Below are 18355 nucleotides of genomic sequence, written 5' to 3' on the forward strand. Positions count from 1 at the left end.
AAATTTCCCTTCGTGTTTCATGATTCATAGGTTGTAAAGAATGAGATATTAAACCCACCATTTTCTCTTCATTCAGGAGATCCTTTTAACCCATCAATCTTTTCGTTGGAGTTATCTTGGGTTGAGTTCATCTAAAGCCTTCCCTAAGGAATATTGCTATAATGGTGCATATTTGTGATCCTGGTTTTCTCTCTATCCTCTCAGTGAAAGTTTTGCATCTGTTTGTTGCTCTCAAGCTTCATATTTTTGGCAAATGGCAGGCTTTTACCTCAAAACTTTGAAATGTTTCCATTAGTCCATTCGAGGCATATTTGTTGCTTGTTGATTCTTTCAACAATTCCCTTCAAGTCTTCTTCGCAAGGATGCTCTTTAATCTTCTATTGCGTTAGAAGATATTGGTTTCTCCTTCATTCTTTTCATCCCAAGTATCTAACTCAAATTCTTTTGTTAAGGAAGCATTGTGTTGGAGCTCCTTCCCAAGTTCGCTCCATGTTGCCAACTTCATGTTCTGCCCATTACTTCTCTTTTAATAGGAGTCACATACAAGTGCTTCCATTTTCTCAAGTTCATGTTCTATGCCTTGCTTTTCTTCAACTGGAGTGGTTTCAAATTCTTTTTCATCCTTGATGCCATATGTTATCTCTTTGCAACCTCGTCTCACTCATTTTTCACAGAAGTAGCTTTATACCTCTTACTCTTCCTCTTCCTCTCCTCATTCCTAGATCTCAGGGAGAGATCTCTTGTAAGTGGTGGAGAGTTGTGACAGCCCTAGACCGGTGCTCCAGATTCCTCCCACTATTTTCACTGTAGCCGCATTAATTATTTGGTTGTGGTATTAGTCATCACATCATTTGCATTGCATGGGAACTCCGTTGCCATCATTTTTTCAAAACTTGCATCCATACTTACTTGCCACTTCTCTCCATTATCTTCATTAATCGTTCTGAGTCCAACCGCACACTTGCATGTGCCCCAACATCGTTAAATAATTATTTTCAAAGTGGCATTAAAATGTTCTCGGAATGGGTTGAAAGTTTACGTGCGGTCTAAATATTATGTAGGTAGACCGCCTGCCAAATTTCGTCACATTCGAAAGTCGTCTGGGACCCCAATCGTTAAACTATAGAGGCACTATATGCGGATAAACATAGGACGTTTTCATAATAAAACTTGTTGCCGGGCTACCCGACTTCCCTCTCATCTTGGCCCAACAAATCTACATAGCCCACCTAAACCTACCCTAACTACCCTCCGCTCCAGAGCCTTCTGATTGTTATCGGAGGGCTCCAAAAACCCTCAACCCTCGCCATCCCTGCCTATTTAAGCAACCCCTACCCTACCTAATTTGCAACCCTACCCCTCTTCTGTTTCCATCTGCAGCCTCTCCACCGCCGCCACTTGTCAACCTTCTCCATCCTCCAGCCGCCGTGGCCCTGTGAGCCCATCATGGACCCGCTTGAACCCATCGAGGCCCGAGCCAGCTCACGCGCCGCCGCCATTTGTGCCCGCCTCCGCCACTCGCACCCGAGCTCCCCTCACCATGCCGCCTGCTCGCTCTCACGCGGGATGTCCCATCGAACGATGAGCTTCCAGAGACCGCAGCCGGAACATGCCGACCTTGCCGCCTCCTCCTTTCTCCTCCATCTCTCTCGCTTTCCACTCTAACCCTCTCTCTTTGCTGCCGCCATGGACAGGCGTCATGGATGCCGCCAAGCTCGGAGCTCATACTGCCACCTTGCCTCGCCGCCTCTTCGGGCCAGATCTGGTGGCCAGGCCGCTCCCGCGGCCGGATCCGGCCCGATCTGCCCGCCTGCGCTGCTCTCCCGCTGTTCGTCGAGCCCGCCGCCGCGCCGAACCGTCGCCATGGCCTCTGCTTCACCCGCTGGTATGCCCTCATCCCAGGATCGATCAAGCCTTCCAACCAAACGACATCTGGAACCGCTCCATCCTAGTTTTCCTGCGAGGTTGAATTTTTGCTTGTCCTCAGATTTTTCACATCAGATTGCATTTTGTGATGATGGTAACTTTGTGCATGTTTGTCCGATGGAAATGATCTTTCCATGAAAAGTGACCTACTCTTTGTGGGCTTAATGATGGTTGCATTTTCATCCTTGATAGTATTCATCTATATGTTGTAATCTCTGTTGCAAAAGTGCATCATGTCGTAATCTGTAGAAAATTGTTAAAACATTCAAACTTACGTTGATCCTTGCCACCAATCCATAACTTATATGCATATGTTTCCTTAAGGTGTTCTGCACTATGCGATGGTTATTTTAATGCGATGCCCATGCATGCCATGTCAAGTTTGTCTAGCATGTCTATTTCTTCCTCTTAAGTGGCTATCATGGTATAAATACACTCCTGTTAACAGAAACTTCCATTTTGTAAAAATAATAGTAATTAATAAATGCATCCTATGAATTTGTGCCTATGAAGTAAAATGAACATTGCAATGTCTAATGGATGTACATATGTTATTCATAAATATTGAAATTGGTTTACTTAATGTTTAGTGGCCATCTTAAAATGAACTTTTTGTTTAGCATGTCTATTTCTTCCTTGATAGGATCTCAATACAGCATCATAATGTTACTGTTTTGCAAATCCCAGATTTTCCCGAAGTCCCTAAAACTTAGCAAAACATTGCATTTTGAATAAATCATATTAAATTAACCATAACGCCTATGAACCTGAACCTTATATGAAAACTGTAGCATGTTAAAGAAACTGTAAATGCAGATCCTTTTCATACATTTTAACAACATGCATATTGATGTTCCGTTGCTCCCAAGTAGGCATCTTGCTGTTTTGGCAGATTACAATCAACACAAGTTGTTCAGGTATGTGATGGATTATGTTATATGTATCCAGTTTGCTTGATACTTTGTTGATGTAAACATACATGCATCTAAAATTGTAATTGTTTTAATCTAGGCTATGTGTTTGGTTACAGATATGGGAACACATTTGATTAACTCAAGAAATGATGGTTGGGATCCACTCTTTTAAGATGCCAAAGCCTTTTGCACCAAAAGTGGCATTCGGATACTAAATATGGATGCCATCTTTATTAATTGGGGGGAAATCAAGAAAAGGTGGGACAAACAATGTCACTATTGATCATTTTTTCCACATGGACACCTTCTATGATGTTATAGACTCCATCACCACAAAGGTTGATCATCATTTTAATGAGGTATCTTCAAAGTTGCTCTAGAACTTCTGTTTTCTTAACCCTAGAGTCTCATTTTCGAGGTTCAATGTGAAAAAGCTTGAGACTCACATAGATTTATTAAGAGTATTTTTGTTATTATGAACGTGAAGCTATAGAAGATAACCTTGAGCTATTCATTATTCATACGAGAAGAGTTGAAAACATGTCATGATATTGCAAGCTTGGCTAAAAATATAGTTGAACTTGAACGATACATCATGTTTCCTATGATTTATCTCCTCATTGAGTTGGCATTGCTAGTACCAGTAGTGACGAAAACAATTGCAAGAGCCTTCTCAGCAAAGAAAATCCTTAAGACCGAGTCACGCAACATGATGTCCGGTGGTTGGATTACCTATTCGGTGGTGTGTTACATTGAGCGAGAAGTGTTCAAAAGTGCTCATCATGGTAAATTAAGAAAGATTTTCAGAAAGATGGTAGCGCATTACCATTGCCTGGGTCTTCTAGACATCATTGAAAGTATCATTATCGGTATGTTTCTGATTAACGAGTTAAATTTCTCGCTGTGTTGCGTTAGTGGGATTTGATATGCCTCGTCGAGAATAGCTATGTTATGAACATGATTGAGATTTATCATATTTGGTGAGAACTGCTAAAACAGGGATGATTTATATGCATGTTTATGAATCTCGGAGTGCTATAAGCAAAATCAGACACTAGTGTTTGATATTTTTAATAGCTAGATACATATTTTTTTAGTTGTTTGGATTTACATCTTTGAGGTTAGCTATAGTTGGTTTTTTTAGCAAAAGCTATAGTTGGTAAAATTTATAAGAATAATATCCCAAATCAAGGGTAATTATTTTGGTATTGATTAACAGTTATACATGGGCCAAAATGTACAATGGTGGTCTACACGCGTCCTGTCCATCTATATGACCATGAACCCTCAAAAAATCTCTTTTCTTTTGTCAAAAATAATAAATTTATGATGTAGAAGTAATTTGACAACTAAAAAATGACCCAGGTCAACAAAAAATGGTCGGGTTTCCGTGGTGCCTGTCATGATTTTAAGATCAACGGTCCATGCATGTTGTCATGATCCAATATTAATTTATCACTACGATCTTTGGAGATTTTCTATTTTCTATAGTCACTACTAATTATAGGGATTAATAATTTCTATATTTAGAGTTGTCGATGCTCCTTTTATACTCTAACCTCATAGACTTCGTTTCACATCCTATCCTTACGAGTTTTCCTCGCCTTCGTTGATCTTAACTAGCAAATCCTAGCCTTAGACACAAGTGGGTAATATTTGTCAAGCCGAGTGACACCACGGAGACCATGTATGTCAAGTACCTCAACGGCTTCGTCAAGAAGGTGAGGCAGGCGGCCGTGGCGCCGGCAGTGGAAGGGGTGAAGTACAAGGAGTGCAGCAGGAATCATGCGCTGACTAGTGGTGGGCACGTTGTGGACGGCTGCGGGGAGTGAATACCGTTGGGGGACCTCAACCCCGCTGACGAGTCGTCATACAAGTACACGACATGCATATGACACCACAACTTCCACCGCAAGGTGATGACGGAAAGGTCGTCGCCGCTGTCGCCCATGGCAAGAACTGTCATAGTAGTTGAGCCTAACTGCAAAAAACGCTAACATAAAAAATCTTGTCATGGTAGCTGAAAAATGTCCCATGGTAGACGAAAAACATCTAACACTAGTGTGTGAAGGTGGTGGGAGGAGACGGGAAGGTCCGACAGCGGAGGAGAATGCATCGGAGGCATTGTGGCTGTTGGGTTAATTGCGCTTATTGTTGTGCCTCCAGTTCCTGAAGATGTCCTTACTGATGCCAATGTCATGGCACCTCGCTTCGATGATGTCCTTATCGCGCTTCTGCAGGCGCCACCCTAGGTGCTTCGACAGCTCCTGCATGTGCATCTTCTGGTAGGCAGTGAACATGGTGCGGGACCACTTCCTTGCCGACATAACCCCATGGGGCGGTGGCGCTGTCGCCAACGAGAGCTGGGCGGGGAGCCTTTGGATCTGCAATGCCCCCGGCGGGCGGCTGTGTCATGGAGAAGAGATGTACGCAGGCAGCTGCTATGCCATCGTCGCTGGAGGATACACAGGTGGAGGATGATGTGGTGGGGAGACGGAGCTCGTCGTCATACTCCGTGGCTTCTGATTCATACTCCGTGCCATCCGAGTCGGTGTCAGAGTTGGCGACCGGGGGCCAGTCCTCTGGTGTCTGCTCCACCCCGCGCTACGGCTGGCCATGGAGCATGATCACCACCATGGGCAGCAGCAACGGCGACCTCTCCATCATCATCTCGCGGTGCAAGCTGTAGTGGCAACCAAAGGCCGCCCACTTGTATGACAATGTGTCGGTGGGGTTCAAGTCCCCCAACAGCATCCACTCCCCGTAGCCATCCACAACTTTCCCATTGGTAGCCAGCGCGTGGTTCCTACTACACTCCTTGTACTTCACCCCTTCCACCGCCGATGCCATGATTGCCTGCTTCACCTTCTTGATGAACCCCTTAGGGTACTTGACGTCCATCGCCCCCCTGGTGTCACTCGGCTTGACAAATATTACCCACTAGTGTCTAAGGCTTGGATTTACTAGTTAGGATCAACGAAGACGTGGAAAACTCGTAAGGATAGGATGTGAAACAAAGTCTATGAGTTTAGGGTATAAAAAGAGCAACAATGACTCTAACGACAGATATTATTAATCCATATAATTAGTAGTGACTACAGAAAAGAGAAAATCTCGAAAGATCATAGTGATAAATTAATATTGGATCATGACAACATACATGGACCGCTGATCATAAAATCAAGACAGGCACCATAGAAACCTAACCATTTTTTGTTTGACCTTGCTCATTATTTAGTTGTCAAATTACTGCTACATGTCAATAGATTTTTTTTGTCAAAAATAGCTTTTTTCAGGGGTCTTCGTCACATAGATGGACATGACGCGTGTAGACCACCATTGTACATTCTTTGCCCATGTATAACTGTTAATCAATACAAAAATAATTACCCTGGATTTGAGATGTTATCCTCTATAACTAAGAGATCAATCCCCACTAATCTATATATCTTGACATGCAGCATATCGGCCTCAACATGTATGCCCCACATGTGCCACCTTCTGCCACGTCAGCGACTCTTTACATGCAGCGTTCAGTTGCCAATGTGCAGAACTGACTGTCCACCTACCTTCTCTCCGTTTCCACTTTCCAGCCATAAATCGTGGATGCCTATATCCCTCCCTCAGAAATGAACAAAAACCGATCGACCTCTCTACCCCAGAAAAATTGACGCCAGTTTTCTCCTTGGCTACATGTGCAGCAGGCCTGCAGGTGGGAGCCGATCTATGCATCAAGGGTCCTTCCATGGCACGTCCGTTGGTGTTAGATTGTATAGTTCCCGTATATGTGTACGTATGATGTCACATTGTACCTCTTCATTATATATATGTGATAGGCCACCCCTAGAGGGTTGTGCCGGTTCCCCCAAACCTATTGTCTTACATGGTATCATGCTAGGTTACGATCACTTCCGCTAAAACCCTAATACCCGCACCGCCGCTGCCGCCGTCTTCACTGCCGCCGCTCCCGATCGCGCCGCCGCCATGTCGAGCGCCGCCACGTCTGGTTCCACCACCGCGGGGTTCCTGCCGGCCTCCCTCGCGGCACTGTTGTCCCTCCCATTGGACGCCGCCGCTGTGCCGGCCCCGCTCGGGACCCGGAGTGTAGGCTCCTTCTTCTCGACTCCGTCAGCGCCCTCGTGGTTCGGGCGCGAGCTCGCGGTGCACACCGCGGCTGCGTCGTCCACCTCCTCTCCTACGGGTGCTATCCCTCCGCTACAGCCGGTGGCGCCCGAGTCCGCCTTGATGGCGGGGTTGTCGGCATCGGGCCCGGCTGCGGCGCCATCTGCCCCCGCGCCCTTTATTCCTCCGGCCGCGTCCCCGGTCACGCTGACGGCCTCTATGGTGCCATCATCCCAGACCGTCTCCTCGACGGGATCGTCGTCGCCGCCGCCGTTCACTTCGGCCATCTTATCACCATCAAGTTGTCATCTGACAACTACATCTTATGGCGGGCGCAGGTTCTTCCGCTCCTTGGGAGCCATTACCTGCTTGGCTACATAGATGGATTTCTCCCTTGCCCCCCCCCCCGTGCTGGTGGACAGCGTGCACGGTCTGGTCTACAATCCGGCTCACCATGTTCGGATGGGGCAGGACCAGGCGAACCTCTCCTCCATCCAGGGGTCGCTCTCTCCGGCTGTCGTCGGGCTTGTTGTCTTCGCAAAGAGATATCACGAGGCCTGGACCATCCTTGAGTGCTCATTTGCGGCGCAGTCTCAGGCCCGTGTCTTTGCGCTCCGTCTTCAGCTTGGCGAGTGCGAGAAGCTTGACTCCACGGCCACGGAGTTCTACAACAAGCTCAAGGGCCTTGCTGACACGTTGGCCTCCATTGGACAGCCGCTCACCGACTCCGAGTTCAACTCCTTCATCGTCAACGGGCTCAACGAGGAGTATGATGCTTTGGTTGAGATCATCAGCGAGCGGGGCAACTCGACTCCCATGATGGCAGATGAGGTCTACTCCCGTCTTCTCCTTACCGAGCAGCGCGTTGAGGCGCGCCGCTCCAAGGCCAGTCACGGCTCCCTCTCCGCGAACGCCGCCACTAAGGGTGGCCGCAGCTCGTCCAAGGGGCCACCCCCGGCTTCGTCATCGTCGGCTCCCCCCCCCCCGCGTCCGCAACCTTACTAGGGGCCGGTGGTCGACGCGTGTGTCAGTTGTGTGGCATTGAGGGGCACTGGTCCTCCAAGTGTCACAAACGCTTTCAGCGGAGCTTCCTTGGTCTTGGCAATTATGGCAAGGATACACACAACTTTGCCCGTCAGGTTGCCATGGCTGATCATCCGGTGCCGCAGAAGCAACAAGGACACACTCAGTCCTACTCCATCTGTCCCCACTGGTACGTGGACTCTGGGGCAACGGAGCACCTGACGAGCGAGATGGGGAAGCTTCACACTCGTGAACCCTATCACGGCTCCGACAAGATCCACAACGCCAATGGAGCAGGTATGCACATCTCTCATATTGGTCAAGCATCTCTTCTCAATAGATATGCCAATAGGAGTCTTCAGCTTCGCAATGTTCTTAGAGTTCCATCTGTGAAACGTAATCTTCTTTCAGTTCCTAAACTCACACGTGATAATAATGTGCTTTGTGAATTTCATCCTTTTGATCTTTTTATTAAGGATCGGGGCACGAGGGACATTCTTCTTAGTGGGCGGCTGTGCCAGGGCCTCTACCATCTGGAGCATCCTGGCGTAGCCCGCGTTTTCAGTAGAGTTCGGGTCTCTCCGTCACAGTGGCATGCTCGTCTTGGTCACCCGGCCACACCTATTGTCCGTCATGTTTTGCGTCGTCATGAGCTTCCTAGCTTGTCTAGTAATAAAGATGTAGCAGTGTGTGATGCTTGTCAGTAGGGGAAGAGTCATCAACTTCCCTTTTCGGAGTCCAGTCGTGAGGTGAAACATCCTTTTAGAACTTGTGTTTTCGGATGTATGGGGTCCTGCTCAGACTTCTGTCAGTGGTCACAATTATTATTTCAGTTTCTTTGATGCTTATAGTCGCTTTACCTGGCTTTATCTTATTAAACGTAAATCTAATGTGTTTGACATTTTTGTTCAGTTTCAAAAACATGTTCAACGCCTTCTCAAGCACAAAATTGTTCATGTCCAGTCGGACTGGGGGGGGGGGGGGGCGAGTATCGCAACCTCAACTCCTTCTTTCAGTCGCTTGGGATCACTCACTGTTTAGCATGTCCACATACACATCAGCAGAATGGTTCAGTAGAACGTAAGCATCGTCACATTGTTGAAGCTGGTCTTACTCTTTTGGCCCATGCATCTGTTCCGTTTCGGTTTTGGAGTGATGCTTTCACCACTGCATGCTTTCTCATAAACCGTACTCCAACTCATGTTTTGAACATGAAGACTTCCATTGAGGTTCTCCTTAATGAACAACCTAATTATACGTTTTCATGATTTTTGGGTGCGCTTGCTGGCCGCATCTTCGTCCATATAACAAGCAAAAGCTTGAGTTTAGTTCCAAGAAGTGTGTCTTCCTTGGCTATAGCTCTCTTCATAAAGGTTACAAATGTCTTCATGTTCCCACAAATCGTGTCTATATATCTCAGGACGTCGTGTTTGATGAGCATGTTTTTCCCTTTGCCAAACTTCCTATGTCCATTGCTGAACCACCATCTATGCATTCATCCTCTATTGCCTCTGACCAATTTGATGATGTTGCATATTCTCCTATATTGTTTCCTAATCATGGTGCAGGCACTGGACGTGGGGCTCGTTTGGAAACTTTGGAGGCGCCATCGCCTCTGTCGTCGGTCTCACCAGCGGCTCACGACGATCAGGGTGTGCCCCTGCATGGCCTCGGTCCTCATGCCCATGCACGTTCGACCGATCACCCAGCGACGCCGTGCGTCTCGGCGCCCCAAGCCTCTGGGCCGGCGCCTCTGGTCTCTGGGCTGCCTGCGTCAGCGCCTCTGGCTCCTGGGTCATCTGCCTCGGCGCCCTTGCCGACCGTCTCGGCGCCGCTGGTGCCTCCATCGCTCGTCTCGGTGCCTCTGGCCTCTGGGCCGGCCTCACCACTTCGGCTTGTCACTCCAGTCTCGTCGCCCCCTTGGCCTGCCACGCCGGTCTCGCCTGGGCCGAGCTCACCCGGCTCCGGCGCCCTCTCGCCTGTGCTGGCCGAGGCATCTCCGTCGCTGGCCGGGGCGTCACCATCGCCGTTGTCGCCGTCGTCGCTCAGTCCAGTATCGACTGAGCCCTCTCCGGCTCCTGTGGCTCCCGCGGCTCCTCAACGACCACATACGCGGAGCCGCAGTGGTGTTTTTCAGCCCAAACAGCGCCATGATGGTACTGTTGCTTGGTTGGCTGCATGTCTGGCTGCTGCTCATGCGAATCCGGCCTCTGAGCCTCGTACATATCAAGCTGCTCTGTGTATACCTCATTGGAGAGAGGCCATGGAGTAGGAGTACCATGCTCTTCTTCATAACAAGACATGGACTCTTGTTCCGCCACCACCCCGTGTTAATGTCATTGACTCTAAATGGGTTTTCAAAGTGAAGAAGCATTCTGATGGGTCTATTGAGCGCTACAAGGCGCGGCTGGTTGCTCGAGGCTTTCGGCAGCGTTATGGTCTTGACTATGAAGACACCTTCAGTCCCGTGGTTAAACCTACTACTATCAGCCAATGTTATGGTCCGAATACTAACGACTTCGCCAGGGGCTTGTCCCTGAGCAGCCACTCATCGTCGCCTTCGGCGGCGGTGGTGGAGTAGTCCGGAAGGAGAGTCCTTCCCTTCTTGGACCCTTCGGCCTCCCCAGTTGGGCAGCCTTCCTTTTCTTGTCTCCCCCAGTTGGAGGGGGAGCATCTTCGTCTTCCTCCTCGTCTACGGGGGGGGGGGGGGAGTGTGTCGCAGAGTTTTCGGACGATGAGTCCGATACCCCCTGGCGCCGGGAACTCTTTCGGGTTCCCTTGGCCTTCTTGGTCTTCTCCGACACCTTGTAAGGAGCCAGAGTCAGCATCTTCGTTAGGAGAGCGTTTGCTGGGCCTTCGGGCAAAGGAGCCAGACAGTCGATCTGTCCGGCCGTCTCCTGCCAGTCCTGTCAAAGGTACGGGAGCTTAGATCTCGCATAGAGTCAAACTATGAAAAACAAGTATCCTGTAAGAGGTAAAATATCTTACCGCGCTGGCTTGGCGCTTCGCGTTGAATCCGCGATCCTCGGTAGTGGGAGGGGGAACCTCGGCACCCTTGAATAGCACCTTCCAGGCATCCTCGTGTGTTGTGTTGAAGAGCCTGTTCAGAGTTCGATGCTGGGCCGGGTCGAACTCCCACAAGTTGAAAGCCCGTTGTTGGCACGGGAGGATCCGGCGGATGAGCATGACCTGGACTACGTTGATGAGTTTGAGCTTTTTGTTCACCATGTTTTGAATACATGTTTGGAGTCCGGTCAGCTCTCCCGAACTACCCCAGGACATGCCCTTCTCTTGCCAGGAGGAGAGCCGCGTGGGGATGCCGGATCGGAACTCGAGGGCCGCTGCCCATTTAGGGTCACGCGGCTCGGTGATGTAGAACCACCCCGATTGCCACCCCTTTATGGTCTCCACGAAGGAGCCCTCGAGCCATGTGACGTTGGGCATCTTGCCCACCATGGCGCCTCCGCACTCCGTCTGCCGGCCGCTCACCACCTTCGGCTTGACATTGAAGGTCTTCAGCCATAGGCCAAAGTGGGGCTTGATGCGGAGGAAGGCCTCGCACACGACGATAAACGCCGAGATGTTGAGGATGAAGTTCGGGGCCAGATCGTGGAAATCCAGGCCGTAGTAGAACATGAGCCCCCGGACGAATGGGTGGAGAGGGAATCCCAGTCCACGGAGGAAATGGGTAAGGAACACTACCCTCTCATGGGGCCTGGGGTGGGGATGAGCTGCCCCTCATCTGGGAGCCGGTGCGCGATGTCGTCAGACAAGTATCCGGCTCTCCTCAGCTTCTTGATGTGTCCCTCCGTGATGGAGGAGACCATCCACCTGCCTCCCGCTCCGGACATGGTTGGAGAAGGTTGAGGTGGGAAATGTGGACTTGGGCGCTGGAGCTCGAGTGTGCGAAGATGGATGAGCAAAGGAGGAAGAAGGCGTGGATGAAAAGGTGAATCCTTATCCCTTTATATGGGCAGACGAAACTATGCATCCCCACTAGCCTGGTAAAACTCGCTTATCCCCCAAGCATCGTAATCGATGGTGCGGTTGGGTTACCCACGCCCGTATTGATGAGAATCCCGTGATAAGGGGACACGATCTCTGCTTTGACAAGACGTGTCAAAAAACTGCCTCGCGTCATGTGCGGGTCTAGTTAAAGGAAACAGTTCGAACAATCACCGGGCCATGACATAATGTCGTGTTGCCAAAACAAGTCAGCGAATTAGATTTGTGGAAATATTATTCTCTCTACGATGCTATGTGGAACTTATTTTGCAGGGTCGGACACTATCCTTGTATTCAAATTCTTCCGTGATGTATTCGGAGGAGGAACCCGCCTTGCAATGCCGAAGACAATACTGCGCGCCGGACTCGTCGTCATTGAAGCCTGGTTTAGGGGCTAGTTAGGGAGTCCTGGATTGGGGGGGGTCTCCAGACAGCCAGATTATATCCTTTGGCTGGACCGTTGGACTATGAAGATACAAGATTGAAGACTTCGTCTCGTGTCCGGATGGGACTCTACCTGGCATGGAAGGCAAGCTAGGAAATACGGATATGTATATCTCCTCCTTTGTAACCGACCTTGTGTAACCCCATCCCTCTCCGTGTCTATATAAACCGGAGGATTTTAGTCCGTAGGACAACATACAATCATACCATAGGCTAGCTTCTAGGGTTTAGCCTCTCTGATCTTGTGGTAGATCTACTCTTGTACTACCCATATCATCAATATTAATCAAGCAGGACGTAGGGTTTTACCTCCATCTAGAGGGCCCGAACCTGGGTAAAACATCGTGCCCCCTGCCTCCTGTTACCATCCGCCTAGACGCACAGTTCGGGACCCCCTACCCGAGATCCGCCGGTTTTGACACCGACAAGCCCCTTGAATGGGTGGTGGCCTCCTTATAGTAGCTGAAGCAACACTAAAAACCTGACTGCCCAGGATTTGCATCCGAAGACCGAAAGTGGACCTCCAAAAAAGGAGATTGAGATGGATGTATTCCTCTACATGCACAGGGATTTGACGGACTCCCCTCTAGTTTGACTGGTAGATGTGGTAGAGAAAATCTCAAACTCAAGTGAGGAGAAGCAATGCTTATTCATTAAAGAACAAAGAGGATGCACCTATTTGAAAGGTCCATGCATGATTTTGTTTCCAAGAGACCAAAAGTGAAGCACGAGATCTCTATACATGGTTTTATGTGTCTCCGGATATCGGGTAGGGATAAAATGGCAGGTGATTAAGGGATAGGGCAAGGGCAACGATCTAGTGAGATCCTAGACACAACCCTTGGCCGACATCTTGGCACCACCGCGGTGCCAAGAATAAAAAAGTATGAAGAAATCACTCAAAGGGAAGGGGGTTATTTAGAAGGGCATGTTTAGGACAAACCGAACAGAAGCCATCAATGAGAAAGACCATGACAAGACCATGCTGAGGATGATCATGAGAGGAGCTCAACGGCGCCTCCACTCATCGAGGAACACTCGGATCTATCCATTAAGGACGCAACCACTCTAAGAAACAAACCTACAACTATAAAACAGTAGCGGGACCCCCCTCTCACACCTCACTGGTATGGGGAGGAGGATAATTTCAAGAGGGTTGTGGAGGAGAGAGGCAGAGAGAACAAGGCGAGAGGGGGTTGAGGTGCTTGTGAGCTCTGTTTGACCTCGATCAGTTTTAGATGTCAATTTACATCGTCGGTTAGATAGACACGACGTGTGTACATACATATATTGCCAAGTATAGTTGCTAATCAATACAATGGCATGGCAGTAAATATTTTTGATTGATTCCCAATTTGAGATGTAACTAGACAAACAAGACCTATAAATTGTTCTTCAATACTCGAGTTGTAACTTGGGTCATTACATAGTCAAGAAACACGTAAATCATTCTTGTTTAATTTTACTACTATAGCTAATCTCAAAGACGTAAAACCCAAACAAATAAAAAATATGTATCTAAAATATAAAATTGTGAACTGAGCATGTGACGCCCGGTTAATCAAGATACAGTAATCCTCTGTTAATGAGGCCACATCACCACTGTTACTGTTGCTAATCTCTCTTAGATTCAAATCGGTTCGAATTCAAATTTAAATCAAGTCAAACTCAAAAGTTTTCAAATGTCTAAAATAAAATGTTCATCATGTGACAAATTTTCATTTGTTAACATTCATGGTGAACCAACATTTGTGCAAAATGTTTAATGCCCTAATCTATATAAAACAGAGATATTAAAAAAAGTTAAATAAAAATAAAATGAAAAGACCACCCCTCTCACGCTGGGCCAACCGTCCTAGCTAGTCAACCGTCCAACCCAGCTAGCCAACTGGCCGGACTAGTTAGCCAGTCCACCTACCTCCCCTCTCCCCTGTTCACGCGACCGGGTCGCTACAAGGGCGGGTCGCCCCGAACCACCTCGCCGGCGCCGACGTCAGGAGGGGATAAGGCGCCCCCCGTGCCTCCTCGGTCTCCCCACCTCCCCACTCACCCCCACTCACCTCGCCCCTCTCACCCAGATCCACCTCTCCCCCTATGCTGATCTGGAGGAAGGGCCAGCGTGCCCGTGACCGACGACCTCGCTTGACTGCGGCCACCGACCGGCCCTCACCTCGACGGCGGGACCCCAGTCTCCACCACAACCTGCTCGTCCCATCGGCCGAGTCGCGCGAGTCGGTTGCCCCCGTCCGCTCTCCCTCGACGACGTCGTTGTCCCGTGAAGCCGAGGCCACCGTGCTCGTCCCCGAAGTCGTCGCCGTCCTCAACCGCCTTCCTGTTGTCCTTGTCTCGTCCTCGGGCTGTCTACGCGAGCCACGAGGACCCGGATGCCCCCACGACACCGCCCTGAGCTCGACTTCTTCCTCGGGCTGCCACCCGTCATCTCCGTCTCCGGCCGCCTCGACTCTCTCTCGGGCCTTCCCAGCAACGGCGGTGAGCACCGCGTGTTCCCCTCCTCCTGCCCCTCCGATTCCGACGCCGTAGTCAGGGGCCCTGGCCGTAGTACCAGCCCACGTCCGCCTATGACCGCCGCGCCAGAGAGCTCAAGCTCACCGCGCCCCACACCCCGTTTCACATCTGCCCCGCTCGCACGCTGACCGCCTCTCTGTCCACCCAGGGCCGCACCCTCGCGCGTGCGCGTCCGCCCGAGTGCCGCGCCCCCTGCCCTGCCCTGCGGGCTGCTGCTATCTGCTGATTTTGCTGCTGCGTGTGCACGCCCGCGTCGTGACCGCGCCCTGCTCGCTCCGCGCGGGCCGCGCGCCCGCCAAGGCTATTGCTGCCCGGGCCATGCCTTGCTCGCCTGCTGCTTGCCTACTGCGCTGCTGCATTGCGTGCTGCTGCTACTCTGCTACGCTACTTCTGCTGCCGCTGCAACGTATACTGCTGCTGCGGTTTGCCGCCGCTGCCGCCTGATGCTCGCCTGGCCGCGCCCCGCGCACGCCCGCTGCCTCCCACGACTTCGCGCGGCCGCCTGCGCCCGCAAGCGCGCGTCCACTGCTACTCTGTTGCGCTGCTCTACTAAAGCTACATAACTGCTGTTGATTGCTACTGTAGATGCTACTAGCTAGCTTTTCTAAATCTACAATGACTAAATCCTTAGACAACCCCTAAACTGCGGCAAAACAATTGTTAGCCAGGCTAAAAATAATACGAGTAGGAAGTGTACTAGACAAACTCCTTTTCTTAAATTGTTTTCTGGTCTCCACCGCTACTTTGTTGTGTTCCTGTTTTCTGGTCTTTCACCGTTTTTTAAATTTCCGGAGATTTGTAAGTCTAATTGGGCTGAAATTTTAACACGATTTTTGTCCGGATATTATCTTTCTTGCGGCCGAAGAAGGGCACTAACTTCCTTACCGGGTGTCGACTAGCCTCCCAGGCGCGATAGGGTAGGGGTGCGCCCCTAGGGCTTGTGGGCCTCTCGGGCATCGTCTCACGTTGATTCTTTTTCCCAAAAATCACATATAGTCCAAAAAATCTCCATAAGTTTTCATCGCATTTGGACTCCGTTTGATATGGATATTCTGTGAAACAAAAAACACGCAACAAATAGGAAATGCCACTGGGTACTAGATCAATATGTTAGACCCAAAATAATATAAAAAGTTGCCAAAAGTATATGAAAGTGGTAGAATATTGACATGAAACAATCAAAAATTACAGATACGACAGAGATGGGTCAGTAACAGGTCAGTACCAGATTTGAGCCAGGTCACAAAAACCCACTAGTTCTGAGCCTAATGTCTAACGCGGAGCACTGTCGAGCTTATTTGGCTACGAAAACGGCAGGTGGGTCCCACCTGGGGGTCGGTGCATAGATTACCCCATTGCCACCTCTAGAATCTGGGAGTTGAGTGCAAAAACATATATCAAGTGAATCTATATGATACCCCATTATCACCACGGGTATCCATAGCAAGACATACATCAAGTGCTCTCAAATCCATAAAAGTATTCAATTTGATAATAACGAAATCCCAATGGGAAAACTCAATCCATCGCAACAAGATAGAGAGGGAGAAATACCATATGGTCCAACTATATTAACAAAGCTCGTGATACATCAAGATAGTGCCAAATCAAGAACACGAGAGAGAGACAGAGATCAAATACATAGCTACTAGTATAAACCCTCAGCCCCGAGGGTGGACTACTCCCTCCTCATCATGGTGGCCGCCGGGATGATGAAGATGGCCTCCGGTGATGATTTCCCCCTCCGACATGATGCTGGAAAAGGATCAAGATTGGTTTTTTGTAGCTACAGAGGCATGCATCAGCAGAACTTCTGATCTAGGGTTATTTCTCGAGGTTTCTATATTTATAGGATTTTTTGGCGTCGGTCTCATGTCCAGATGTGCTTCGAGGGACCCACTACCCACCAGCACATGACCAAGGCCTCTAGCGTGGCTTGGTGGGTAGTGGACACCTCCTGCACCTTCTGGTCCTCCCACAAAGCTTCTAGTGCCTCTTTTGTTCCAAAAACATCATCGAAAAGTTTAGTTGCATTAGGAGAACTTTATTTCTGCACAAAAAACAACACCACGGTAGTTCTGCTGAAAACAACATCAGTCCAGGTTAGTTCTACTCGAATCATACCAAAACCATATAGAATTATTGTAAACATGGCATGACTACTTCATAATATAGATACGTTGGAGACGTATCAGCCACCATACCTTAACTCATGCAATTATTTATACCCATGCATATACTATCATCTCTCGACTGGTTCCTGATACGTCTCCAACATATCTATAATTTTTTGTTCTTCCATGCTGTTATATGATCAATCTTGGATGTTTTATAATCATTTTATAGTCATTTTACATCATTTTTTGGTACTAACCTATTGACATAGTGCCAAGTGTCAGTTGCTGTTTTTTGCATGTTTTTTACATCACAGAAAATCAATACCAAACGGAGTCCAAATGCAACGAAACTTTACAGAGATTTTTTATGGACAAGAAGACACCTAATGGGCCAAGGCTGCGCCTGGGGGTGCTCTGAGGAGAGCACAACCCACCAGGGCGTGCCAAGAGGCCTAGGCGCGCCCTGGTGGGTTGTGCCCACCTCGGGTGCCCCCCCCAGACCGCCTCCTTGCTCTATAAATACCCCAATATTACAGAAAACCTAGGGGAGTCGGTGAAAATCAATTCCAGCCGCCGCAGAGTGCAGAACCACCAGATCTGATCTAGACACCATCACGGAGGGCTTCACCACTTCCATTGGTGCCTCTCCGATGATGCGTGAGTAGTTCTTTGTAGACCTTCGGGTCTGTAGTTAGTAGCTAGATGGCTTCCTCTCTCTCATTTGATTCTCAATACAGTTGTTTCTTGGAGATCCATATGATGTAACTCTTTTTGCTGTGTGTTTGTTGGGATCGGATGAACTTTGAGCTTATGATCAGATCTATCTTTCTATAACCATGAAAGTTATTTGAGTTTCTATGATCTCTTATATGCATGATTTCTTATAGCCTCCCCCATATTTGGGTTTTGTTTGGCCAACTTGATATATTTATCTTGCAATGGGAAGATGTGCTTTGTAGTGGGTTCGATCTTACGGTGCTTGATCCCAGTGACAGAAGGGGAACCGACACGTATGTATCGTTGCTACTAAGGATAAAATGATGGGGTCTATCTCTACGTAGATATATCTTGTCTACATCATGTCATCATTCTTATTGCATTACTCCGTTTCTCCATGGACTTAATACACTAGATGCATGATGGATAGCGGTTGATGTGTGGAGTAATAGTAGTAGATGCAGGCAAGAGTCGGTCTACTAATCTTGGACGTGATGCCTCTATATTGATCATTGCCTGGATATCGTCAAGAGTATTTGAAGTCTATCAATTGCCCAACAG

At 48.8% G+C, this 18355-nt stretch overlaps 1 protein-coding gene, 2 long non-coding RNA genes and 1 pseudogene across 3 annotated transcripts; 3 read left to right on the forward strand and 1 right to left on the reverse strand.

The window, feature by feature from the left end:
* Nucleotides 1–1364: 1364 nt before the first annotated feature.
* On the forward strand, nt 1365–6695 carry LOC147989948 (uncharacterized). Its single transcript, XR_015618357.1, has 4 exons — nt 1365–1885; nt 2799–2843; nt 2957–3199; nt 6302–6695. It is a non-coding gene; the product is annotated as an uncharacterized LOC147989948 (long non-coding RNA).
* Nucleotides 3196–6293, reverse strand: LOC125553329 (zinc-finger homeodomain protein 9-like; annotated as a pseudogene).
* Nucleotides 6696–7424: 729 nt separating the features above from the next.
* LOC147989949 (uncharacterized) lies at nt 7425–7967 on the forward strand. Its single transcript, XM_087536666.1, has one exon. The coding sequence runs from the start codon at nt 7425–7427 to the stop codon at nt 7965–7967; it is 543 nt and encodes a 180-aa protein (XP_087392792.1).
* Nucleotides 7968–14385: 6418 nt separating this feature from the next.
* Nucleotides 14386–17933, forward strand: LOC147989950 (uncharacterized). The gene is made up of 2 exons (XR_015618360.1): nt 14386–14924; nt 17392–17933. It is a non-coding gene; the product is annotated as an uncharacterized LOC147989950 (long non-coding RNA).
* Nucleotides 17934–18355: the final 422 nt, after the last annotated feature.

Source organism: Triticum urartu, chromosome 1A (genome assembly GCF_056163025.1).
Source record: "Triticum urartu cultivar PI428250 chromosome 1A, HENAU_Tu73, whole genome shotgun sequence".
NCBI lineage: Eukaryota > Viridiplantae > Streptophyta > Magnoliopsida > Poales > Poaceae > Triticum > Triticum urartu.

Excerpts from the sequence above, each read along its gene's own strand:
- LOC147989949 (XM_087536666.1), top strand. The coding sequence starts at position 7,425 with ATGGGGCAGGACCAGGCGAACCTCTCCTCCATCCAGGGGTCGCTCTCT.